Source organism: Symphodus melops (genome assembly GCF_947650265.1).
Source record: "Symphodus melops genome assembly, chromosome: 3".
In the NCBI taxonomy this organism is placed as follows: Eukaryota; Metazoa; Chordata; class Actinopteri; order Labriformes; family Labridae; genus Symphodus; species Symphodus melops.
Window position 1 is genome coordinate 12,569,245 of NC_136693.1, and position 27,131 is coordinate 12,596,375.

The window sequence follows — 27,131 nt, forward strand, 5'->3', positions numbered from 1 at the left end:
ACTTTTTGTTTATTTCTCTTCTAATCGCACTGGCACAACATAAACCAGGTTGTCAGAGTTAATTTCCAGCAGAATAAGAAAACTGAGCACATCTTTATAAAGAAAATGTCCAAAAATGTCAGATCTGTTGAACAATTTGATGTCGGTTAAATTCTGGTAGATATCATGCTGCCTTATCATTATGCATACTAGTATCTATCATCATGTGGACTTCCCCTACTAGGGAGTTAGAGCAATTACATAGGAAGTAAACAAGGACTCTCACTGGGTGGTCTGACTTCAATAAGAAATAGTTCATGCAGAAAATAGTAAAATTACATAATGATATGATGTGTTAATGGGATATTATTACGCATGTATATAAATATATAGATAAGTGATATGTAGATATTTATTTTTAAAAGGTTCCTTTCAAAATAATATGATAGGTTGATTTTTTTTTCACACAGCAGTACATAATAAACATAATCATTGGTTTGAATTATATGTTTTAGGATCAGCTAGATATTTGACAGCTTGATCAAACTTACTATATTGTTGAATATCGGTTGAGATAAAACCTCATGAGATAAACAGTATCACACACCTCCATTAACAGATTCTTTGACGAAAAGGACTGTTTGATAGAGCTCCGCAACTCTGTCACTAATGACGAGTTCAGCTCACATTCAATGAGCATTTATTTTCTCTGTAGTTTATTTGCTGTTGCATTTCATTTCCAGACCAAGTCACCCTCGTAATCAGATGGGAATTAGTGAAGCATGAATCCCAGAGAGCTGCTCAGTAAAACTCAGTATTCTGATGACACCTGCACGCTCACAACAACACAGTTTGGAGAAGCATTCTTTTTATTCCAAATAAAATCTTATTTAGTTCATTTTCAACAGCATTTCTAATTCCATCAGAACCTGCAAAATGTAATAAAACGTGTTTTGTTGCATCATGTTTGAAAGAAGGTACTTCAAATATATTTTCTCTTGCAAGGCTTTTTATCGCGTTGCAGTTTTTCAAGGAGACATAATAACTGTACATATCAACACATGTTTACCTCCTTCCACAACTTTGGTTTTGGTCCAAGAGAAAAAACTCACTATGAACATTTAAGAATCTTTAATTCACACTAGTAATAAAATTGCATTACATTTCATAAAATAAATGTTCCAGTTTATATATACAGAGAAAACAGACTGTACATACCCTCCAATGAACCATTTCTGAAAGGAAAATCAAACAAACCGGAAACAAATTTCACAAAACATACAAGCAATACAGTGCTCAGCTAAGCAGGCACAACTGTACATCAAAATTTGTAACTGCTCAGTGTTGGGGTGTGGGAGGGGCAAAAAGTTATACATATACAACACAGTCCTTCAAGACTGATAAAGGGGTCTTAAAAAGTATTGCAGGCAAGCAGACAGACGCTTGTCTTTTTTTTTTTTTTTCCAAGTGCAGCAGAACATCCATCTTGTGTGTAAAGTGTGGAGCTGATCCTTGCTGCCACAGCGTTTCCCACTATTGAACCTGCGTCTCGAAGCTCCCATTCAGCTGGCCCTCCTCATAGTCCATTTGACACAAAATCATGTTGTTCTTAAGGAAAAACTTGTCCCCCACGCAAAACCTGTATGCAGAGAAGAGAAACGTTTAAGAACACAGACGCGAGTGTTGGCTTCATGACACAGGGGTGTGTTCGTGTGTGTGTTTGCTGTCTGGCAGGGAAAACGCTGCATTCAAGATCAGCAGGTAATGATGATTCTGCATGATTGCACACAATTGGTTGAAGATGTTTTTACCCGACACTGTGCCTTTTCCTGTTCAAAGCCTGTTTTGATGATCATCATAAATGTGTGGCTTCAAATTAAAGTAGATTACAACCGTATTATTTCAAAGCAAGCAGACATGAGCACTGGCAGCCAATGAAAGGCAGGTCAACTCTGCTACTTGGCCTGGCCAAAAAAAAAAAAAAGAAAGAAAGAAAAGCAACTGGCACCATGAGAGTTTTCACAGAAACTCTGTCACAGGGTTCGCTTTTTATACACTTGTTTAGTTCCAGTGCTGGAGAAGGTTTTTCCTCTTCAGTCTCAGTGAATTAAAGAGGGAAAATAACATACAGCAGCCTGGCCTACTGATGTTCTACTCTATGATTTGGTTTGTTTGTGTGACTGCTCCATAATGTGACTGAAGGGGGAGTGAAGATAAGAGTATAGCCGGGTGTAGCTTGGCTTCAGTAATGAGCCAGGCTGGTTGAACAGCCATGGCAATAGTGTGCCAGATGAGACCTGGCTTCATGTCTGCCAGCTGAGGAGAGAAACTGCAGTCATAATTCCCTTACAGCAGGTGTTCACTATGGTAACTGAATGTGGCCTGCAGAAGGTTAATGGGCTTGTGCTGTGTGGAGGAACAGGGTCACAGCACCCCTGACAAGCATGCAAAGGACGTTCTGCTCCCAGAGTGCTGCCATTACTGACAGTATGTTAATGGGAAAAAGCAATATTTGTGTACATCTGATTGAATGTTTATCATACCAAAGGTTTTTCTAGAATGGTTCCTATTGTAAAAAAAAAAAAATACACCACCACACACCTGTGCTGGTATATCCTCCATTGTGCACCATACATCTGGAGTACTTCATTTTTGATGCCTTAATATCTCCTCTAATATACAAGAGCACATTTTTAATCCATCTGTCTTGAAAGATTTACAGAGCTAGTCATAAAAAGGATAAATACTGGCAGAATGTCGCAAAAGAAAAGAATTAGCTGAGCATAAAAGAAACCTTTATTCTAGCGACAGAGGAAAACAATAAACAACGTTCCTATTTCAGAGGTCTGTATTGATATAAAAATCCCCCCCCAAAAAATCTCTACTCTGAATATCTAAGATATTTCCCATTTTAAGACCTCATTCATGATATTTAAGAAGGCAATGTTGTAGTGTAGTTATGATCTCTCATTCTTACCTCTGGTTACAAAGCTGACAGGCAAAACAGTCCAAATGGTAAACATTATCTCTGGCTCTCATCACCATTTCAAAGGCTGGGATCAGTTTACTGCAGGCTGCACAGTTCCCTGTTGTACCAAAGAGCCTGAAAGACAGAGAGAGCACAGACGGAGATTAACACACCTTTGCTTTACCTTGACGCAATAAAAGAGTGGGGGGAAAAAGAAGTACTGACAGCGGGAACAATAGCAGGAAGAAAAAATGCTGCAATGGAAGGGAAAATAGGGCAAAATACATTGAATGTACCGCACAAATCTTTCTTGGCAGCACATGGTGTTTTTGTAAATAAGAGTCACAAACATAGATCTTAATTCTTTACTAATGATCTAATTAAAATGATCACATGGTTTTAATCTCCTTCTTCAAAGAACACAGCCCTCCCCCCTGCACGTTAACAAAAGCAACACAAACACATCTGATGCCTGGCATTTGAATGGTTCAAAGTTTTCTTTAAAGCTAAAATACCTAATGAGCGTATTTCCAGCTCCAGCTGGATTCTTACACAAGGGGCTACATTCTGTAATGTAGTCATAAATTCAAAAGATTTGTTGCAAGGATCTTTTCTCCATTTGCACTTTCATTCAGAGACTGAGACAATGATAAGAGATTTAACCTTGGAGAGTTAACAAAGATTTAATCGCGAACAACTCCCTGCTTAAACATGGCTGCTGCTTGTTTAGGGGCATTAGATAGGATAAGGTCACAAACAGAGCAAAGAGGCACTCGTGTAGATCTCTTTTCTCCTCAAAGCCAAGGAACCGAAATGCTTTTTTTTCCTAAGTCAGATTTACATTTTCATTTTCCAAGCGCCTGCCCCTATGTTTAATTTGGAGATTCTGAAGCCTAGATAGATTTATATATTCTGCAGAAGGAGAAGGGCCGTTTCACAGCTTTGCAAGAAGGGATAAGGCAACAGCAGATTGCCAATCCAACAGTATGTTAAACACTTTTCTCCCCAAACATGCAGGGCTCAGACAGAGGAGTCACACTGTTGATATTCCGCCTCGTTTATGCTAGTCCCATTCAGTTGCTTTCACCTTGTTAAAGAAAACGTCTATCCAGCAGCCATGCTTCTAATAAGGAGCTGCTGCCCCAGAGGAGCGCCAGAGACGGAAACAGAGGGAGAAAGGTTGTTATGTTCCATGAGAGGGATTCACATGGTGTTAAACAGAGACATTGTTACAACTGGTTACTGTTTCTGTAAATACAGCCGACATCTGCCACCCAACGAACACCAACAAATAAGTTGCTTTTGTCTACAAGGACCTTTAAAAAAAAACAACAACAACACGTTTCCTCTCAAAGTATATTCTCACACTTTGATCCAGAATGGACTCAATATTAATGTGCCTGAAAATGCCAGTGGTTTTTTTTTATGACGGAACAAAGGTTTCCTTGCAAACACATACTGGTAAGCCTGTCTACTTGTTTTAGTAACGTGATGAAATCAAGAGTTCTGATATCGCTAATGTTAAAGGTGTTCAATAAAAAAACCCAGCTTATTTCACTGGATATATTTTGTTCCTCACCACTCTAACAGTAGTCTAACAAACTGTTTCAAGGTCACATGGTTGTATTGTGTGCTCAACGAGTAGCTGATATGAAGGACAATCCATTTTAGGTCATTTATTTCGTGACAATAGCAAGCAACAACAGTAAAGTGCTTGCAGAGAATATAAGTCTGAGCTCCCCTTAATTCAGCACTTTCATCTTTAATGAAATATTCTGTAAGCCTTAGCAGACCCAACACGTCCATTGGGCTGCTATCCTAGCTGACGCTAACTCTAGCTTTTCTTTTCTGTAGGTGCTCTGCTTGTGCAGGGTTAGGGTTGCTTTTCTGTTCCTCAGGTTTTTAACAAAAGCAAAGTGTCCCCCCCCACCAAAAAAAAAGAAAAAAAAAAGAAAAAGACATAGCAATTTAAACTGGTAAAACATTTTGAAATAGAAACAAGATATACAGATGTGTCATGCCAATCCAGCCCTAATAAATTTCCTTCTTAGTTATAATTGAGCTGAAACTAAAATAAATGGCATCAGTGCATAAATAAATTGCAGGTTACTAGATTCCTTTTTGATTCCTCCCCTAACCCCGACCCCCAAAGGACTGGTCCCTTTGGATATAACTCTCCCCCGTCACCTGTCCACAGTCATCCAAAACAGTGCAGTGGCAGGGTCTGCTCCAGGTTTCAGCACACCTGAGCGCTATACACTAAACCACGGGGTCACTCAGGGATTTTTTTCTTCTCTCTTTCAGGGAACTGTGCCTATAAAAGAGCTTGGAGAGCCTCGGTCACTTACAGAGTCTGACACGCACAGACCTCTAACAGCTCGTGGGATTATTCTAACCCATCTCCATTACACCCCGCTGGGCTGTGGACATGGTGCTCACTTGATACATACAGGTTGTGAAAATGCCCAGTGGGGGAGCCCAGTTGGCTGCCTACGCTAAGAACTACCTTCAGTCAAAGCAGTGGGTGACTCCTGAGGCTGTTACCTTTTCTTTTTCTATTCTTTCAGGGTATGTCTTGGTCCTGTTCAAACCAATAACCAAATAAAAAGTTGGTAGAGCATCGTTTCTATTTTTTTTTTGTTATTATAAAGAACTGTTTTAAAGAATCCCACTTCTTGAAATTTAACCCCAACTACACAAGTCTGTGTTTTAACTTCCCCAGCTTACATCAGAAAAAGGTTTTTCAATTAATTTTCACAAGTCATTTTTATAAGGCTTTAAATTCTAATATATCAATTAAATAGAATTACTAAAATGCTAAATTGTTTTAAAAGACTGCAAGTATTTCTTGATCTGGAAAACAATTATTACTTGCTATCGAGATGCGTGCAGTCTCCCTCCACATCAGACACATTGACGTTGTCACACGTTGGCTATACTAAGTCAGATTTTGTTCACAGATGTGTAGTGTGTTCCTAAGGTTGCTATATGAAATGGACTTTGGGAAGAACTACGTAGCCAAGTATCTCATTGTTTATCAAAATGATTGTTGATCCTTTTAATCACTTTGGCAAGCATAACAGTCTTTAATAAATCTCCTCAGGAATCGAAAGAGACCGGGGAGGTTCAAGACTTATTAAAATCTGTAAATTGGTGTGTTGATATCTGGCAATGCAGACGTTCATCCTGAGGAAACACCCACTTCTTTTCGACACCCCGAGGCTGTTAACTAGAGAACATCATTTGTAGTACTTTTAAATAGCTTGTCAGAAAGAAAACACAATCATTCTGGTTATAGTAGAAGACACTGTGGGCCTTCTAGGTAAAGGTAAAAATAGAGCAACTGTAGAAAAAAGCTCTGAGATTTATTTATTTTGATCTAATATGACTCATTTACTGTTTGTGATTAACCATCAAACAAAAATCATATTCTTCCACACTGACCCTAATATTAGGAGTTGGCGTGTAAAAAGAATGCTTTGGGTATTGTTGCTTACTGTTCATCTAGATCTTCAGCCAACAACTGATGTGTCTAAGTTAAAAAAGTGGCATCTGCGTTTGGTTGAATTGTGCTGTTCAAGCTCAGAGATTACAGCTGCAGTTCAAACTTTCACCAAAGTCTTCCCTGCCAGCTTCTATGCAGCTAAAAGTAACCACAGTTGAAACATCGTTGCTGCAGCCTCATGAGTAACAGCTGAGGTGGAACTGTGCATAGCGAGCCATGAAGGCTTCACACCGACACACAATCAAGAGGCAAATGTAAAGGTATAAAAGGTCTGATGTCAGAGAAAGCAACATATTTCCACAGAAATGAGAAGTACATTGGAAGTGACACAAGGTGAAATCAATTAGGAAAGATAAGGCCCGTTCAAGCATTTTGAAAGTAAAGTTGGAAGCGGCCCATGAATGGAATGGACACAGGTCAGCTATCAGCTTTATCTTGTGCTAAAGAATGGATGATATACTCTAAAATATCTATAGAGCTAATGACATCTACACAAGTCATCAGGGAGGATGAGCAGTTTATGTTTAACCAGACTTCACTCAGGGATTCTTTAAGACATCATTTATACTCTGTACATATGGTTATACACACAAGGACACTATGTTAACACAGTTGCTGCAGTCTTTGCTTCGCAGCACTGAAACAGTGCCTTCACAGAACAGAAGATCCTCTTTTGAAAAAAAACAAAACATGAATTCATTCAATTTACAATGGACTTTTTGTTTGAATAGACTATTGTTCTGACACATGTTCTGTATTGTAGGAGTGCAGTGGCTCATGCACCTCAATTTCCCTGGTCATTTGGATTACATAAATCAATATTCCTCAAAGGAAAGTGTTTCTTTTTCTTCTGTTTTGGGTTAAATAAAAGTGTTAAAGGTGAGTTTCTGGAAAATATGAGTTTCTTGTTCAGAGTTGCTTATAGAACGAGCCCATCGGGTTTTATCGATCAATCACCAACATTGTAACAAGGTTTTATGCAGAGAAGTCCTCTTTTTAAAGAAGTGCTTCTATGATTTATTTGTATGGATATAAGGGTTAGAAGTGCAGATTCGGGTTGCTTTTCACAACCTCTGAGACGTTCAGTTTTGGATTTTTAATGGGATTGCAGTTAAAGTAAGAGCTGGCTAGTTGCTTATTGGCTTGGAGTGAGTTTATTTAGGAGCCTGTTGCATTGTAGTTAGATATGAATTATATTCACCATTTTATTGAACAATATGTATGTAGGAATGCAACAACAGTTAAGTGATAAATTCTAATGAGATTTTTGATCAAAATCGATTTATGCTCAAAACTGTTTCACGCTTATTTTGGTTGTTGTATAATCTCTTCCACCTTTAAAGGAAGTATAAGTAATGCATCAGGTTTATACCTCACACGTTTATATATTTTTATATATATAACTTTCCACTAAATAAAAAACATTCTGTTTGGTAGGTCAACGGTCAACCATAGGTGTCAAAATTATGAATATAATTTGTTAACATGTATCCCCATGTCTTTTTCCTCAACTTTTAGCTTTTTGAAGAGTTCCGATTTAGTAGCTGAAGTCTAAACTTTGTGTACAGATGCAGGTTGTTGGGAGCAGAGCTGGATGGCAGGAATGGAAAGAAGCTCGTTGCTCTTCTTCCTGCCTTACTGAATTATTACAGGGGGTCTGTAGAGAAAAGAAGGGCATCTTTAGGTCTTTTGAGTCTCTGCTTTACTAACTTCAAACCCTTAAAGCTGCTCCACTGCATCATCTGCCTCTCTTTATTGCCTCCCTCAGATTTCGCTGTTGCTCTTGAAGATTCTCTACCTGTTCTCTGAGCTCTTTGAGACTTCCTAGCCTGCACAGGGTTTTGTCAGATTTCATAAAAAGGAAAAGCTGTTAATGCATGCATTGCATGTTCTGACCCTCCCCCCTTTGAATAGTTGTCTCTTTTAAAAGTGTAAACCTTTTTGTTCAGCGTGATATCTTTCCCAAAGAGGAAGAGGGGATAAATTGTTTTACTTATGAAAGTAGTTCAGACAGGACAGATTTAAAAAAACAGTCACATCCAGATGGAGCTATCATCATCCCCCTGCTATTTCACTGGTTTGTGGATAACTTATAATGTTCATTATCTGAAACGTTTTTCCTCTTCCAGTTAATTATACCACATTTTGATAAGTGGATGACTATTATGTTCGCTCTAATATATGAAATAGAAGATGAAATGATTTTAGTCTTCAAGTCCTGATGATCACACCATGACTAGATTGCCAACCCCTTTGGTGAAGTCGTACTATCCTGGGCCCTCGATATAAAATAAATCGCTAATTAATCTATTATTCTCATTTGTACTGAAAGAGTGTGGCCAAGTTGCAAAGAAAACTCTTGATACTGAGATGTGAATGTCAGGGACATTAAAAACGGAAGTACTTTTTTTGTTGTAGAGTAGCTTGGAGGGCACAGGAGGACGCAGTTAAAGGTACGTGTGCATTATGGGGTTTGTGTGTGATGGTGTGTTAGATGCAAGAATGCGTGAGTACATTCAATAAGTTGCTAATGCCAGTGAAGGACAATCACAGATGGAGCTCCTATAATAATTAATATGAGCATGGCAGGGTTCCAAACCTTGGGAAATAACCACAGTGTGTTTGATCCACTGGCTTGTCTGTAATGAAGTGCAGGAGGCTAATTCAGCGCACAGATTTAACTTCATTACTGCAGGTGAGGGGAGCCTTCATCTTTTCACACAGGAAAGAAGGAATGAAAAGGAAAATAGGATGTAGACTGCATAACCCTTCTTTCAAATACTCTCAAACTGCCTCTTCCCTATACGCAAGGCAAGGTTTTTAATTTGTTCCATAATAGAATTCATCTCAAGCATCTCTAGCCATTAAGTGTTCTGCATTTGTCGCAGGCTGAAGAGCAGGCGAGTGGGATGGATTTCATTAGGCAGTCTGGGGCAACAGAGGAGCACAGAAAGCTCTCTTCTTCTCCTCCTCCTCCTTCCTTTTTATTCTTATTTCACTATTCCTAACTCTTGATTTCATATGTCACTCTCAGTTTTTCATCCCTTCTCTGACCTCTACATCTTACTGGTTTAATGTGTGAGAAAGCTTTTCCTTCTCCCTTCACAGTGCCAGTTAGGCACTTATGGCTCAGGGGGGTTGGGGTTGCTGTCCTTTCAGCAGATGTATTTTACCAAGTGAAACTCAGAGCTTCATCATTTTTGCCGTCTCTTAGCCGTTTGCCCATTTATTATTACCTCATCTGCACCATCTGCCCCCTTCTGGGGGCAACATCAGGTCTTAGTGGACCTCTCACTGCATCTTAAAAGCATTAACTGTGGGTGGGAACTGATGGATGGTAATGGCCTATCTCAACGTAACGTCCCTAAGCGCCTCTCAAGTGGGCTGCAGGCTTCTTCCAGGTCAGAGGAGGAGCTGAAGTATGAGTGAGATGTCATTGAGATCCATGAGTGAGGTCAGAAAATTACCAAGTTCATTATGGCTGTCTTTGATTAGCAAGTGAGAAGCAACACAAAATGACATTTGCTGCTTTTAATATGTGTTTTAAAATAAAAAAATAAACTGACAGAAACCTTTGGGATACTGAGATGGGATGAGGGGACAAGCAGGCAGAAAGGAAACAGAGAGTGGGGTTGGGGGTTGGGGGTCGGGGGGCTGGTTGGGAAGCAGTGCAGGACAGGGAGAGGGTGGGGGGTTTTAGGGCACCGGCATCCCTAAGTTGGCCCCCGGGGGATTCTCTCTCAGATAAATGGTACGATCTCATTGGGAATGTGACTTAATGCCCAGGAAATGGTCATGTTTAATTTAACAAACAGATGGCAGGGGCATCTGAAGGGAGAGATACCGAGCCAAAGACACTGATGAAGCAACAAGCCTGCCGGGTGCTGTCTTACAGCCTACTGCTGAGAGCTAGTCCTTTTATAGGAGTTTCTGTTGTCATGTAAACATGGAAAAAGATGAATATATTAAGAGAACAATAAAAAAGTCAACATAAACCTAGCTCACTGAAAATATGAAGGATGAATATGAAAAGTTTTCTATATTTTACCAATTAAGTAAAAGTTATTGTAGGAACGTACAGAAGTAGCAACGTATTATATTGCTGTGAAGCAGTTTGAAGACGTGTTATTTGAACTGTGATTTTATTTGACTTTAGCTGTATTACGTGCTGGTTTTATACATGATGTGAATTCAACGGTCACCTGCTAGATTGTAGCGAATAAGTTTTGTAGTAGTTCTTCAGTTTATTTATCTATTTATCGATTGATTGACTTTACACACAGGAATACAAATACAAAGCACATGAAGAAATCATGAAAGCATGTGTGCCAGTGTGGTAGAAACCTACATATGGCTTGTATAAAACCGACACCATCACCTGCCCAGGGACAACAGATGGAAATTAGCGAGTAAGCTAAATCTGATACAAAGCATATTTTCTCTTCTGAGACTAATGTTTCTTTTTGTACAATGTCCCTGATTAAAACAAGCTAATAAATTAAACTAAACTGAACCCAGAAGAGATTTAAAAGGTAATACAAAAAAGACGAAAACTAACTATATATCAGACATGGTGTATAAGGAGTAGGAATTTAGTTCAAACGAGCAAAGATGAAGTATTACAAAAATAAGCAGCAATATAGATGTGTTACAGAAACGAGAAGCCCTGCACCTAAAACGCCCCAAATGTCTCTGCGTGTGCAGTGTGCAGTGTTCAAACTTCCTAGTATATTGATGCTGTAATTCTGCCTACATCTCTCTTCATTTTCACTTTTGCCGTGATGAAGTTGTTTCACTGTGTTATCGTCGCATGAGTCAAACTGATTTGAGCTGTTACTGTAAATAGGAGCCGCAGGAAACAAACACTGAAAAACCAAAGCACACAGTATCAGGAGAAAAACAAACCCTTTGTGATCCTTTTATGTCACACAGCTCTTTTGCTTTTGTGTTTGTTGTGAGTGTAAAGAGGTGATTGTGTGTGTCTTTCTTGCCTCAGGTAGTCCCTGCGACAAAGGATGAGGTTGGCTTTCGTATAGAGGGTGGAGCCCACCTCCCCCAGGCGGCAGTCGCAGCAGGCACATTTGAGACAGTCCTCATGCCAGTATTTGTCCAGGGCCTTGAGCAGGTAGCGGTCTTTAATCTTGCGATTGCAGCCGGCACACCCCTTCTGTTTCCCTTTGGGCTGGACGGAGAGCATCGGCACACCTGTAAGTGATAAGGAGACAAACAGCCACGCGTGATTTACGGCCCGGGAACACGAGTGACTTTTCATGTTCTCTTTTTGATAAGCCGGCTGCTTCTTGAGGCGTCTAAGCCTGGCCTCGCGCGCGAGCGGCCACAGCACACTGCCTACCTGCTTCATATGCATTAAAGAAAACATTCTTCCATGTAGATAGGCACACAGGTCACATTGGACTACAAAGCCCTGACTTACTTGTTCCACCAGGAACATGGTGTAGTACAGAAGTTACAAGATCACTTGCAGCAGGTTTCGGAGTAAGGGGCATGTTGTGTGTGTTCCTCAGGATAATAGACACTATGTTTATTTAGCTTACTGTGGTATTTACAGCAAGCTGCGTAGCACGTTTGTTACCTACCATTTCATCAAAGCCCATTTCACTCAACTGTTCACAGCTGTAAAAGCTCCTCATGGGCTTTGTTTGGTATAGATTAACATTAACCTTTTAAAAAGCCTGTGACCACAAAAATGCTGCTACCAGACCCCAGTGAGATATGTTATGGCCTAAGTGCCTTTTAGCATACACTCGCTTTCTGTTTCATACACACACACACACACAGCGGTACACTTACACAGCCTCACACACATTAGCACAGGCAAACCACAAACACACACACAGTACTCAGAGCATTACAGCCTTTTCCTCCTTTTACACTTATCTGTACTCATGTGTCTGCAACGAGCAAGCCTAAGTTACCAAACTCGCAAATTGCCCTGCTGTCACGCAGGTCCCCTTTAAGCACGCCTTTTAGCCTCCTAAAGGACAAATAAAGTCCATTTAATAACTGCACTAAACACTAATAGTGTATGTGTGGTTGACATTTGTGTTTGGACTAAAAGCCCCCCTCAGGCCACTGGTGGTACAGAGGCAGGGGTGTGCAGCTCCCCTCTGTAGCACTAACAGGTCTGCCACAGCTGAAAGCACAAGACAACAGCTCTTAAGACACTCTCTCACACACTGAGCTATTGATCCGTCTAAAAGAACACACAGTGGACGCCACTTGCCACTCCACTTTCAAAACACATTTCGCTCTCTCACAAAAAAAGGCTGGACACTCTGCATGACAGGGGTTAGGCAAGCATTTAGTATGTGTCTGTGGATATCTATAAAGGCTTGTTTTACCGACTCGTTATACAGAGTTTTATACCAAATGTCACTTGTTAGCTGTTGCACTTTGGAGATGTGTGCAGGTACATTTTGTCCAGACGAGATTAGGTTTTCATTCCTTTATGCAGGATTGCGACAGTGTAATGTTGAGTGTGAATCGGGTCATTGTGTAGTTAGAGCTGTTTTTTTTTTTTTTAATAGTAACCTCCATGGTTTACTCAGTGATAAACACAACTTTAGCTGGCAACAGGGGACTGCTTCACAGTGCACAGCTTTTTCTCTGCTAAGCCTGTCAGGTTCGTTATCTTTCATAAAAACCTTCCACCACTTTTCAAAGAACTATTTGGAATAGAAAAGCATATTTTCTCTCTCTCTCTCTCTCTCTCTCTCTCTTTCTGTCCCACACTCATATTTGCACACTTAAATTGACTCACAAAGTGCCTTATTGGATCCAGATTTGCTCTACAATCCGGCCATCCACACATCAATAAAGCTACTAATGTAATATAATTAGCGATTCCTTTAAAAAAAAAAAAAAAAGAGGTGAAAGAAACAGGAGAGCTTGTTAGTTGAATTTATGGCTTTGGTTTATGTGTCAGTAAGTGCTTTGGTGGTGTTGAGCCATCTTATTTCTTTATCAGAAGTGAAAGTGAGAGGCTTATTGGTTCATTGCTGGCGATGGGACCCATCAATTAGTGTTCTGCTCCCCCTTCCCATACCAGGCCCCTTGAAGCTGGCACATTAGGATCAGAAAACCTGCTATAAATACCAATGTTCAGTGTAAATGAAGCTAAAAAGCTTCACATTCAAGCTACACTGGCTAAAGGTGGACTCCTACCTGCATTTCACGGCTTGTTAGGAGAGCTCTCTGCAGGTATGCCAACAGTGCTGGCCTGACAGAATTCTACAGAACTAAAAACAGTCTTAATGAGGAGAGGGAAAATGCCTTCGTGTGTGTGTGTGTGTGTGTGTGTTCGTGTGTGTGTGTGTGTGTGTGTGTGTGTGTGTGTGTGTGTGTATGTGTGTGTGTGTGTGTGTGTGTGTGTGTGTGTGTGTGCGTTAAAGCCTGTGCAAAGACAAAGAAAGGAGTTGCTGCAATCCCCTGGAGATCACCAAAATCTTTAATTTGCCTTTTATGACACCTAATTAGTTATTCTACTCAAAATCTTTGCTTTAAATAAGAGAACTAATTATACAAAAAGGTCGTTCCCCCACCTCAAGAGAAATACTCCTAACTGGTTGAGACCAACACCAGCTCTCAGACGTCTTAAACATTTCTTGGTGTGTTTTACATCAGGTTTGGAAGGGACGAAGCTCAACTTTTCCTGAAATAGCCGTTTGCTGCTTGCCTCCTCTGTTAGATGCACATTTTGTTTTGTTCTATCTGTGTCTCTTGTGAAACCCGGGTTCTGTTTTAGCACTTAATCTGACATTCTTGTCTTCATGTCTATGTCCCGGTTGTTTGAGCCTGGCTTTAAGGGTTAGATTTCTCAGTGGAGGAATGTTTTATGTCTGCCAGAAAAAAAGCAGTTTGCACATTGAACTGACGCCGTTTTCAAGGCGACATTGCAGGGAACAAACATTGGTTTGATGTCTTCAACCATAGCAGCCTCTGGAAAACAGCTTTAATAGTGGTGTACCAAGCACTAGCCCCAACTTCCTAAACAAAGAGCAGTGACAGAAAAAAAAAACACGAGTGTGTAAAGTAAATGTCTTTTCAATTCCCTTAATGCCACGAGACATTTTCCTGCACCTGTCACCACTCCTGGCGCCTTGTGAAACTGTGGAGGAGAACAGCACCTCCCATGCTCGCAGCTTCCCTGAAAAGAAAAGCTGCATTATGAAAGGAAGCAGCAGACTAGGAGGCAGCCTCCACTTAATCCAATCCATTTAACAGATACAAGTGCCACTGACCTTCCAGTGTCATTTGATGTCACCAAAAGCATGCCTCTCAACATCACAATTCATTCTCCAACTAGGGATGCATTTTAGCCCTCAAAGTGGAGAGACAGCACTCTCCCTGCCAAAAATCCATCCTGAGCAGGAATTTAATTTGCCATTAGTACTGTGTGTAAAGGCCTGTCATTTCTCCCCTTTTCCATCCATCTACTTTCTTTAAGATTGTATCTTTTGAAGAATATGTACAGTTAGTTTTTCTCAGCCCAAGCAGTCTGTCAGAGCATGTATTTTCCATTATAGAGATAGCATCCGATTTCTATGTTACCCCATTTATACTTCTGTCGTTACCTCTATCAGAAAAATCACATCAGTCTGCTAACCTTTTTTGATATATTTAAGGTTTTAAGAGAACATTTGCTGTTTGGAGCACTCCAGGAAGTGTTGCAGTAAGAGAAATACAATTACAATGCAGCCAGGCCCACATCTCCTCAGGCTGGAGGAAGGGTTAGGGGTGTAAAAAGACTGAAGATGTTCTCCATACTAGTTCTTTTTTTTATCATTATTACTGAAATGTCATGTTGATTTTATGAAGGAAACAGATGCTGGGATGAAGTGCAGCATACCTTCATGTACATGTTTCCTGTGAGTCCCTGTGCTATTGCTGTGTCATGTCATGGAGACTAATAGAAGATTGGTTTCTTGGCATTACCTGATGTGGATAAGAATTAAGAAATTATTGGACAAAACAAAAGAATAGTTCACAATAAGTTAAGTACACAGCCAAAGTTACCATGTCTGTATAGCTACATAGTTTGTACATGTAAGGCTGCAGCTTGCAGGTAGATTACTTATGAATCAGATGATAATTTGTAGGTTCTGCAACTGGCTTGTTCAAAACCCAAAACATTCAGTTTACTGCCATATATGATTATAAAAAGTGTAAAATCCTGAAATAAGATCTTTTGGATCTTCGTAATGTTTGATGTCTTCCCCCCCAAAAAAGGTATGTATTATTGGTTAGTTCTCAATTCGTGGACCATAAAAAAAAGATTAAATAACCATAACTTTGAATGGTTTGACTAATTGTGAGGCATCAGTTCTCTTATTTTGTTTGATCCAAAGACGTCAAAGAGAAACTTACTAAGGACAGAAATGAAAACATTTGAGAAAGTGGTTTTTAAAGTGAATTAGATTATTAATCTGTTATAACAAGAGTTGCAGATTTGAGTTATTTCCAAATATTTTTTTATGTTGATCGATCATAGGTGACTCAACAACTGCTCATTTCATTTCTACTTAATGTGCTGCAGAAGACAAAACTGTAAGAAACAGACTCACAAATCCCCAGTATTCTTCACTACACTACAACACACGCTCCCAGAGGAGCAGCTGCTCTCTCAGGCACTCAGCCTTAATGGCACAGGGGACAGTAACATCTGATTCTCTGTATTTTTTTATGTCTTTTGATCAATTAAAAGCACTGACACCATGGTGTGATGCAGACTTTGCTTGTTCACTGGGAGGCAAAGGATCTTGATGAGACTCACTCAGCCTTCCTGACACATGGGGAGGGAGGTGGGATTTCAGGAAGGTGGAAGCTGGCCCTGGGTGGGCCTCCTCTCAGGGGCCCCTATAATCTCAACTCCCAGCTGCAGCAAATAAGACGGGGTTAGCCACCAGCAGGGTGCATATATACACACTGTCAGAAAAAATTAGACATTATCGCACCAAATTACCACATTTATCCGAAATAGCTACATTTGTCATTACCATCACTCAATTCAATGCACCAACTGCTGCACAAGGTTACCACATCATCAACCCTACAAGACTCAACAAGTCATCTTTAGATAATGTTTATATATTTGAGGGAAAAAAAGGAAAATAAAACTTGAAATTTGTTTTCATTAGTTTCATTTCTTTATTTTTCAGCCACCTCTTTATGCACAGGGGCTGTGGCAATCCCTAAAAAAATGATAACAAATGTGTCTTTAATGCAGGGTATCTGCCACTAAGGTCAATAGGGATCTCATGCAGATGTCTTCCCCATTGTTTGCATGACTCAGCCCCTTTCATTCAGCTTCTGTCATCCCTGTAATTGAGCCCACAGACGGACGTGTTTCCCTGTTACCAAAAGACAAAAACACCAGACATCTGGTGGTAATAAAAATCAGCTAGAATACAAATGTCAGTTTGAAAGAAGACTGATGAGTGTACGAGCAAAATGAAGACCACTGATTCATCTTTGTGATTCATGTTCCTGTCCTTAGTTGAAGCATATGCAAACACTTACACACGCCTACGGAGAGAAAACACAGACACACACTCCCTTCTCAAATAAGCTAGTTTTCTTACAAGGCTCAAGTCTATATAACATTTGATACTGTTTTTCCTTTAATTTGCTGTGAGAGCCTTCTGTTACTGCACTGTACTCTACATTTCCAGATGGTTGTGTATGAATGCAGGGGTTTGTCAGGTGCTTTCTGGGACTGTATGCATGCTATGATTATGACATAATTAACACCCACAGTAAGCGGCAAGGCGAGAGAGAGAGAGAGAGAGAGAGAGAGAGAGAGAGAGAGAGAGAGAGAGAGCAGACAGGGCTGGTGCAGATGAGAAGGGGACTGTTCATTAACAAGATGCACTCTCTCAAACTTTGCAGCTTGCTGCGGCTAATAAGCCCCGGTGAAACGGAGCCCAGCCGTCCCTTGCATTGACCCTGGCACTGCCCGGGATAAGGGAGGGTTTTGTCTCCTGGAATAATTGCTCTTTTCACATGTTACAAGTGTCCTGACCCCCACGGTCGGCAGCCACTTTCCCTACCATAATTACTCCTGATCCGCTCCAAATGAGTCAGCCGCATTAGGGCTGCAATAACACTGGCCCAGCTTCAAGCGCGGCATGGGGAGTCTCAGCAGAGCAGCCTGGAACAGGACTGCCTTTTCTCCCGGCCCACGGTCATTTCCATCACGTCAGAGGTGCATTTCTTACACTTGAAGTCAGAACGAAGGCCTTGGGCCCTTTTCTGAGGCTTACAGAAGGCATTGTTAGCTCCTGGTGCTCACTTCTCACTGTGGTTTGGCAGCAGACTCCATCCCAATTAACGGAAAACTTCATTAGGGTGTTTTTCCACACTTTTCAGCCCCCTATTATTTTTAATTTATTCACATGGGGTTAATTAAAAGAAATGTATCACAGAGATATGCAACAGCTTTCTAATTAAATTCATTGCTGCTTTTTTTTTTAAGACATGAAACTGGCAGAGTTTCCAAATTATTACAGAAGGAGACTTGTTCCAACACTTGGTCGCTCAGTAGTAGGGGGAGATTGGAGCTCTGCAAGGTAAGCTGTCAACAGCAGAAAGAGAAAAAGAGAGAGATGGGGGGAGAAAATGATAGTGAGGGGATAAGATGAATAAGGAGGAGGAGAAAAGACACAAACACTGATGGTTTTTATTATGCAGGGTAACCCCAAATAAACCGGTGAGAGCTCTTAAAGAGGGGGGACTGTCAAAATGTTGACAGAGTAAAGAGAACATTTTGTTTTGCATCAAGCCAATCACATGTGGGCTTGATGTCAGGCTTTATCTGTTGTGGGTCTGAGGTGTTTACAGTAGTTCTTAAAAGCTGCCATTTTACCATTTTTCATTGAAGTGCAAGCTGTCACTAACAGAGAGGGTGCATGCATCTTCATCTTCACTCTCTATACACAAGGTGCAAGATCATTTTTTAGTCTGCATTTGAGATTGAATAACGAAAAAAATCTATCTACTCTCAAACTATATACTTTTAAACTTTTGATAGACAAGGCAATCTTATCTGCCACTTTGTGAATCCTGACAAAATAAAAAAATCCAACCATTAGACCTGTCATAGCCACCTTCCGCCGCCCAGAACAGAATAATGCACAAACACTTTTAGTCTGCATTAAAAATGCATTTGCAGAGGAATAAATGTAGCCCTCTAAAGTTTGTGTCACTCACGAGGTCAGGAAGGGATGTCCAAAATCCTCCCCACTCTGCAGCAATTACCGCACACTTATTATTTCAAAGGATATGCCAGGAGACAGGTGTGCCATTCAAGGTCCTCAGTGTGTGGAAAATGGAAGGGAAGAAGGAACAACATACTGAGGCACACTGTGTGAAGCTCTTTAATCTTGAATAATGCAAATTCCCCACAGGGGGGCAGTTATTTGGCAGCACAGGCTTCTAATGTCATTCTACTACTGCACCTGATGGGGTAAATAATGAGGGAGGTGTGGTTTGGTGAAGTTTGGAAAGCAAGCTTCTTAAGATTGTGTGTAATGTCACGTGGGATGTTTAACTTAATTGTCTCTTGAGTTGGGTTTCACAGGACAGGAAAACTGTAGAAGACATTTAGTATTATCTTTCTTCACAAATTCCTCCTATTTCTGAACTCCTTTCCTGAAGGACGAATTCTTCTCTCTGATTTAAATCCATTGCCAATTCAAACAGAAATGACCAGGTAGTAAATAGAAACCTGTAAAATGTATTAGTTTTGTTTGGAGTACAGAAGGGTCTAAGGTGTTCATAAACATTTTATCTAGTTCAGTGGGAATGTCTTTGGATGGCAACTGTTGTTTGTGCATGAATTTGTTGTTGCAAACATCCTAATTAAGCGGCGACAGAAACACAGACTTCAATATCCAAAAGCTAATCTACTTGCTTTAATAGGAGAAATAACTACCCCTTTACTCACAGACTTTAATTAGCTATTAAAGATTTGATTTACTGAAGGTCATCCAATTAGAGATTAGTTCTCAGCAAGTTGGCTCCTATTTAAGCGCAGGCATCCCAGGCTCTTCTATTTACCAACAGAATCGCTATAACGTTTTTCATTTATCTGGATTTATTAACAAAAAAAGAAGCTCTGAGGAGGTTTCCATTTGTTGTGTTTGGCCTTAGGAAACATGCATTAGATATTTTAATGGAATAAAAGAGAAATAAATGTAATTTTAAGATGATAATGTGTGTGCAAAAAAAAATACCTGAAAGTAATTGCCTACTTGTTTAGTTCTCTACATTTACCCAACGAGTAGTTCAACTTTTGTATTCTCCCCTATTTAAGATGCAACAAAGTTCTGTTTTCTCCAAACTACGGCCAATGCTTCTTTTTTTTTTGAGAAGCAAACATTACAATATACTGGTGTTTCAAAGTAATTTACAGTGCAACAAACTGAAAGACTAAAAGTCCCATTAGCAGCCCCTAGAGGTGGTTCTGCTCCCTACACTAACAAGAACAAAGTGCCTTTTACTGACCAGTCAACACTGGAATCACACCAGCAGTGCTGAGAACACACAAAAAAAATCCTCAACAACAATGATCAGAGCTTTTGCAAATGGAAAACATGGCATCAGCAAGAATTCCTGCTGGCACTGTGATGTGCGCATTAAGGAGAGAATCCGGCGGGCCAGTTCATTTAGCTAATTTTAGAACCAATGTAACAGTCGTTGTATAGTTTTTATGCATGTGTCTCTTAATATTTAGCAGAGACCAGTCCTAACCCAATCAACAACTGATGTACATGACTAACAAACACAAGGATAAATGAGCAAGTTGTTAGCTGCTGCTTCCTCTGTGTGTTTCAAATTGTGCACGTCTGACTTTTACAAAAAAAGATGACAGAACATTGCAGTTTTCATAAAACCCACTAATCCATGTCCAGACCCCAAAAGCCTGCACAATACACACATACACACTAGATATGATAAATGTCATATTAGCTTATTGCAGATTTGTTGGCCCTCAGTGGAGAAAATTCAAAGAAAGATTTTATTTTGAACAACTTTCTCCTTCAAATAACGTCTCCACCTACACTGACAAGCTAATAGTTGAGTTTTTCTAAGAACAGAATGTATGCTACATACAGTGGCCATCTGTGACAGTGTTGTTCACGCCACACTTATACGTTTTTAAAACACATACACTTCAATCATTACATCACAACAAATGATTAAGAAGTTACATTTTTGTAGCACAACATCATCGCTCTCTACACTTCTGCACTATAAAGCCTGACATTGACTTTGCTGCGTAAGTTATAGATTTTCAACGAGATGTAGACAAAGTGCTCTTATTGTCAAAAGTGTAACAGGTGTCATGTGGTTTGATCGCTGCAGGTAGTTTTTCCTCAGTTACAGTTCCTGGGTCTTTTGACACTTGTACTTAGCTGCGAAAGAAACCAAAGCTGGTGCCATTGTAGTTTTGACATCTGCTCATCTCAAGAACTTTGCTGCATGTCATGCCACGTTACCATCATTCCTGTCGTCTTCACTAAGCCTATGATGACAGAATAAAGGACAGTTGATTTTCCAGAGGGAGCAAAGAATAAGCTTTACAGAGTGCATCAGAATGACAAACAAGATCAGAGAGCGCACAAGAGGTAAACAGGTGAATGAATAACTTGAAAAAGAAATACGAGATGCAGCAGAAGTGTGCATGTGTCTGTTTGCAGAGACATACAGTATATGCAAGAATACTTTTTTCCAGATCTATATAAACAGCTGCTTTACGGGTATAGCTTAGCAATGAAACCTGCTACCAACAGGTGCAGACACATGAATACTACATTAATGCTTATGTTGGTTCTCATCATTTTAACTGCATTTATGATAAGCACACTTATACTTTTAAAACGGAATCATCGGTGTAAGATTAGTGGGGTTTATTCTCTGCAGACAAGAATAGTAGGAGAACAGCGGGTGTCAGCAGTACCTGAGTATATGTCTGCATTTGTCTCAAACCTTGCAATAAGACATCGAGTTTCTCCAAGGTAGTGTAAAATGTGGTTTAAAGTATCGATTCGTCTCAACTTGTCAGCACATTTGTGGATTTTGTAAAAGTGTTTTTTTTTTTGTAACATTCAGTCTGTCATGTTTTTGCCCTTGCGGCTGAAAGTTTCTTAATTGTTCGTCCTATTTTCAATGTTGCACTTGTGTCTCTGCTGCCTTCCATATTCTGGAATGTACCTGAATCTCCACTTGACATTGAAAAATAAAACATTTAAACTAAATGACTACAGAAGAAAGAGTCTGTACAGCACAGCAAGGATCGACCTGTTCCCTGTGATGCGTGTGGTAGCGAGATCTTGTGAGAATTTGTATGATAACAGTAACATGTGGCCCCTGGCTATAATGAAAGGGATGCTCTTACAGCTCAAGAGTGCATAATTGAGTTTGCGAGGCACACTGATGAGTGCATCCATTTACATGGAAGGCAGGTGTGCGCGCTCACTGGCATGAGTCTTGTAAGGCTCAATTCAGTTCCTTTGAATTGCACTGAAATTATGGAAAATGATACACATCTCCAGCACTCAAAGATGTGAAACAATCAGCACAGATAGGCATCTAGAGGTTTAGTGGTGACAGGCAAAATTATCTCCAGACAGAATACCGCATTTGAAAATCAGATAGATTAGACGGAAACACTCACCAAAAATTATAAAAGTGTGATAATGTGTTCATTTAGCCCGACAGAATAATAACAAGAGCTTTTATATAAAGTTGATGGTCAAAGCAGCCAGGGAAATAAAACAACATTATGTGTCCATGCAAAGTAAATCCTTTTTTGTTTCATCTTGACTGTTTCAAGATGGATAAATACTGTACTGTTTTGATAATCTTGTGTGGCCTACGTGCACATAAATAGGGAGATGTTCCTGCCTTTCTATGTGAACAACAGGTTACATTCATAACTAGACAAACAACTATGTAAAAGACTAAATTGGAAAAGTGCTGCAAAGGCGACCAAGGTGCCTGTAATAATAAGGCTTAAGAAAAACAGTGGTGACTTAAGAAAATATCAAATGAAGCACTGTGTTTGTAATATTGTTCTGGGCCCAGAGCAAAAAAACCCGACATAATTTCAATATTTGAAATGGGCAAGTTTAATTTTGAAGTCAGAGCAAGCCAATAAGCTGAGAAAATAGCAAATACAGGAGAGCAAATTGCATTCCTTTGGAGGAGTGAAAAAGTCTTAAAGAACATATAAAAGTAATCTCCAGCTGGAAATTAGAAATCAACCCTCAGAAACCAAATAACAGAAAAGAAATATTACTGTCCACTTTCTAAATCAATATAACATAGCTACAAGACAGTATTACCATGGTAACAGCGGTAAAGAATGAAGCAATTCTTATTATTTCAAAATAAAAATCGGAGCCTGAAGCCTAGGTTTTATTACAGAAGCCGACAGTTAGCAGTCTGTATTCATCTAAAGCATAGCTTTTCAATCACATGCTTTATGAATGTGCGAATTTCACCGGACAGGATGATAACAGGGTCATAAATTAACAAGAAAAAAAGGTAACCAGGCATTTATCAGTAGCTGAAAGATTATTTTCCCTTGCTTGCTGAGGTCTGTAGTGTACTGTAGTTGTGTTAATGTTCAGCAAAAACCTGCCTTCAGTTCAGTTTCTTCTCCCGGGGCTGGTTTGGGGGGGGGGGGGGGGGGGGGGGGGGGGGGGGGAGATGTCTGAGTTGCTTTTTTAACTCTTAAATTAGACACAAATCTAAGCCTTTATACCAGAAGGTGAAGTAAGATGTTGCCAGGGAGTTTAAACATGAGCTTCTTTGCATTTGGATGCTCTAAATACGAAGTCATTCAACAGAGGAGTGCCTGTTTGCTTTTTTCAGTCGAACTCTGGGCTCTTGAACTCTGTACTGTACAGAAACAATTTAATAACTGTGCTATCTGCAAAAATGACAATATTTGCACTTTATTATCTATTATAGTTAGTGACAGAGACAAAGGACAGTACAGCCAGGTATAGCTATAAGATAAGTATTAGAAATATTACATGATAAAGGTTACAAGTTACTGCAGTCTGATTAAATTGAAACTAAATGACTCTTCAGGGATCAAAATCAAATGGCGTTTTGATAAGCTGAGGCATAATTATTAATTTCATTGCTTTTTTCACTAACATTGCAAACTATTAAAAAAAGGAGTTAGAATTCAACACCAGTCTGTTAAACAGTCATAAGCTTTGCTGACAAAAAATAATCCAAGGCTTTGAACCCAAGACCAGACACACTGATGATCTGCTTTATACGACTCATAAGGACTGAAATATGAACACATCAGAAAGAGTCACACACACACACACACACACACACACACACACACACACACACACACACACACACACACACACATAAACAAACACACTATCGTGAATCAATCAACTGAAACAGACACATGCATCCAAAACACAGACCCACACCTCCATCTCTCTGCATAAACACACGTCATTTGTACAGGCTGTAAGTGGATGTATTAGACGGGAAGGTTGAATTGACAAGCCTATAACTTGAGAGCCAATAAACGCTAAGAGGAACCACAATGAAAGAGAGCAGATCCACACAGCTCTGTTGACAACCTGGCCAAAATGCTGCTGCTGCTCGGGACCAGCAAATAAAGGGTGAAGCTTTTAGGCAATGAGCAGCAGGTGATCTCAGCTTTTCTGCAAGTCCTAATGCTCCTAAAAGCCACTCTCCCTGCTTCTGTAATTGGGCATCAGTAGTTAATGTAGTATTGACTGCATTACATGCTCCTGTGCATCCTTTCCCACTAATGCCATTTGCATCACCTTGTACATTTACCATATTGCTTAGCCAATAACTGTTAAAAGCAATCTGAATCATGAGTCATATAGGGAACTTTTAGCTGGACAGACATCCAAAGGAGACAATTTACAGTTGAATTAATTTAGATACATTTGCAGCACAACACTGATTCATCCAGACAGACCAATTTATGTCTCTGCCGTAGACCTTTTATTGGTTTTTAGATGTGTAAGTGAAAGGATGCGCTGCTGAGAGATTTGAAATATCCATTTTCAAACATAAATAATGGGTTGCAAATGCATCCATTACTTTTGGAGGAGGGGGAGCTCCAGGTAAACTCAAATGTGCATACACTGGATGCTGCACTTTAGGAAATAGAACTCTCAAAGAATGTGTTTTTAAGTCAGAGAAGGTTGTTATTGTGTATCTCAGCAGGTGGTCTGCAAAACCCCCTCATATTAGTGTAAAAGAAGTGACAGAAGAAAAACAAACACCTAAAGCACTTAAAATACATCAAGTCTCCATTTGAATATCGTCGTGTTTCATAAATGTATTAAAATGCATATGTACACTGTGCACACTCTCGACCTGAAAGGCATAAACGCACTGCACATTTTTCCATCAGTTTAATCCAAAATGGGGACGTCATTAGAGGCGAGTTTGATTTAAATTAAATTTAATTAGATTGCCTCACCCATTAACCTAAATACATTGAAATAGATAAGTAATGCAAGGAGGCCTATTTGGATGGAAAGTGAGTGAGCGAGCGTTGCACGGCGCTATCCATAATTTGCAATCAAGTTAAAAGCACTCTGCTGTCATCTCCCATCCCGTGCTGATGTCAAAGGCTGCCTCGCTAACTTCACAGACGCAAAAAGCACTTAAGAGAGGAGGGAAGGGAAAAAAGGGGAGCCACATGCACTGCAGCGTCGGTGGAGTCTCTTCAAAACTCCGGGTTACACATCAGACAAAACCTGCTCCAAATAAACATGCAACTCTCCCACTCCTTACGGCAGTTTTGTCGGTAGTGGCACGCTCTTTGTGTAACTTCACGGTGCAGAAAGCAGACAGTGAGCAGGGTTTGCTTCGCGGAAAATACGGACCTTGTCTCGGGTAATGAGGTTAACGGAGGCGATACAATGCTGAAGGTGTGGGTGCACAGGGTAAACACACAGAATGTCACTAGTTTGCCGTGTTGTGGTCCCCAGGTTATTGCACCCTATAATCCGGAGATGTTACTCACCCTCTTCCTTGTCCAACACCATCGTCCTGAGGAACGATGAGTCCTTCCCCGGGCGATCCGTCCTCGGCTCCAGCAGGCTGCACGGCTCGGTCTGCTCACAGCTGCTGCTCCTGGTAATGGCTTTAAACGCGCGGTTGACTAGACTACGCCTCGATAAATCAAAAAAACCTGGAAAGATGTATTATGGTCTGCACGTTTTTTCTCTCTCTCTCTCTCTCTCTCTCTCTCCCTCCCTACTATCTATAATAATTCAAACACGAAATACACGGTTATAAACGCGGCGAGATCCCCACTATCCGGACTGAACAGCGACGTAAATAAATAGCGATCAAACAGCGTTTCTTGCTCTTGATAAATTCCATGCGAGTCAAAAAAAAAAGGCAAAACAATGAAAAGCGATATAAATCTGGTGTCGCGTATGTGTAATAACTGTGCGCACACGGACGGATCAGACGCTCAGACTCAACTGCTGAGCTCCTCTCGTTGTTAATATGCTCGCTTTCTCGCTCTCATTTGCTCCCAAACAGCAACTATATTCAAACAAATCCAATTGCAAATGTGACAAGTGCTAAAAGCAAACTCGCGCCGCCTCGCTCCCAGTTTATGTGCCGCGCTCGCCTCGGCTGCTACTGAATAAATGCGCGCAGTTTCCAGAGACCCTCGGATTCCCCTGTTAATTAAATCAATTCATTATGCTCAGATCTGATTAGCAGCCCTTCCCCCCTCTTTGAATCAATTATTCAATACACAAACATAATTGCTTGTGCCAGAGGTGTCTAAGTATTAGCTTATTTAACTCCAAGGACACTAATTACCCCTAGGGCAAGGGAACTTTTCTCATTAATTCTGACAAAACACAAAAGCACAGCTAAGGGAAAGTGTTTTAGTGTGTGTGAGCGTGCCTGTTCGTGCCCGTGTGTGTGTGTGTGCGTGCGTATGTGTTGGACTGGTCTGCCTGCCAGTCTGAATGTGCATGATAGAGAGGGAGCAGAGGAGAGCGCGCATGCACGTCAGGTTGTATTGATGCACGTGCGCACGGACGCGGATGCGCGTGTCACAGCGAGCGAGCGACCGAGCGAGAGAGGGGAGAGAGAGAGAGAGAGAGAGAGAGAGAGAGAGAGAGAGAGAGATATGCTCATCCATCGTTTTCTGGTACAGTTGGAGCAAACCTAAAATGTGCTTATTGTTTTTATATTTACTGACTTTATTCTCTGCAGATTTTAACAGAAATACCATTTCATTGTGGTCTATTTAGCAGTTAATTGGTGTCCAGACATAGTTATCATACAGGCGACAGATAAAGCGTCGTTTTAAAAAAAGAAAGCACAACAGATGGGCTGCGTTTTTGATTAGTGGGTAGATAGAAGGTTCAGTTTCGAATCTGGTAATATAATTGTTGCCTGTTATTGCCAAGATGAAAGTGTTACTGTTTCATGGTGGAGCCTTAAATAGCACCACTTTCACTTGCCCTGCGGAGACTGTTAACCAATTAAGGGTGAGATCCAACAAAGATTAGCCATTTAGGAGAGTGGAGTGGAGTATAGCTACAATGATGCTGGTTCGTCAGCAGCCAGCAGGCTGTCTGTGGTGTGAGCACACTCAGT

At 40.4% G+C, this 27,131-nt stretch overlaps 1 protein-coding gene across 1 annotated transcript; it reads right to left on the minus strand.

The window, feature by feature from the left end:
- Positions 1–830: 830 nt before the first annotated feature.
- Positions 831–26,453, minus strand: lmo1 (LIM domain only 1). The gene is made up of 4 exons (XM_079339201.1): positions 25,528–26,453; positions 11,444–11,657; positions 2,957–3,082; positions 831–1,618 (listed from the first exon to the last, which is right to left on the minus strand). The coding sequence occupies exons 1-4, from the start codon at positions 25,547–25,549 to the stop codon at positions 1,513–1,515; spliced, it is 468 nt and encodes a 155-aa protein (XP_079195327.1). The 5' UTR covers positions 25,550–26,453; the 3' UTR covers positions 831–1,512.
- Between the last annotated feature and the right edge of the window lie 678 nt (positions 26,454–27,131).

Excerpts from the sequence above, each read along its gene's own strand:
- lmo1 (XM_079339201.1), bottom strand. The coding sequence starts at position 25,549 with ATGGTGTTGGACAAGGAAGAGG. Across the intron at positions 11,658-25,527 it reads GGTGTTGGACAAGGAAGAGG|GTGTGCCGATGCTCTCCGTC; the intron begins GTGAGTAACATC and ends TATCACTTACAG. Across the intron at positions 3,083-11,443 it reads TGTCGCAGGGACTACCTGAG|GCTCTTTGGTACAACAGGGA; the intron begins GCAAGAAAGACA and ends TCTGTCTTTCAG.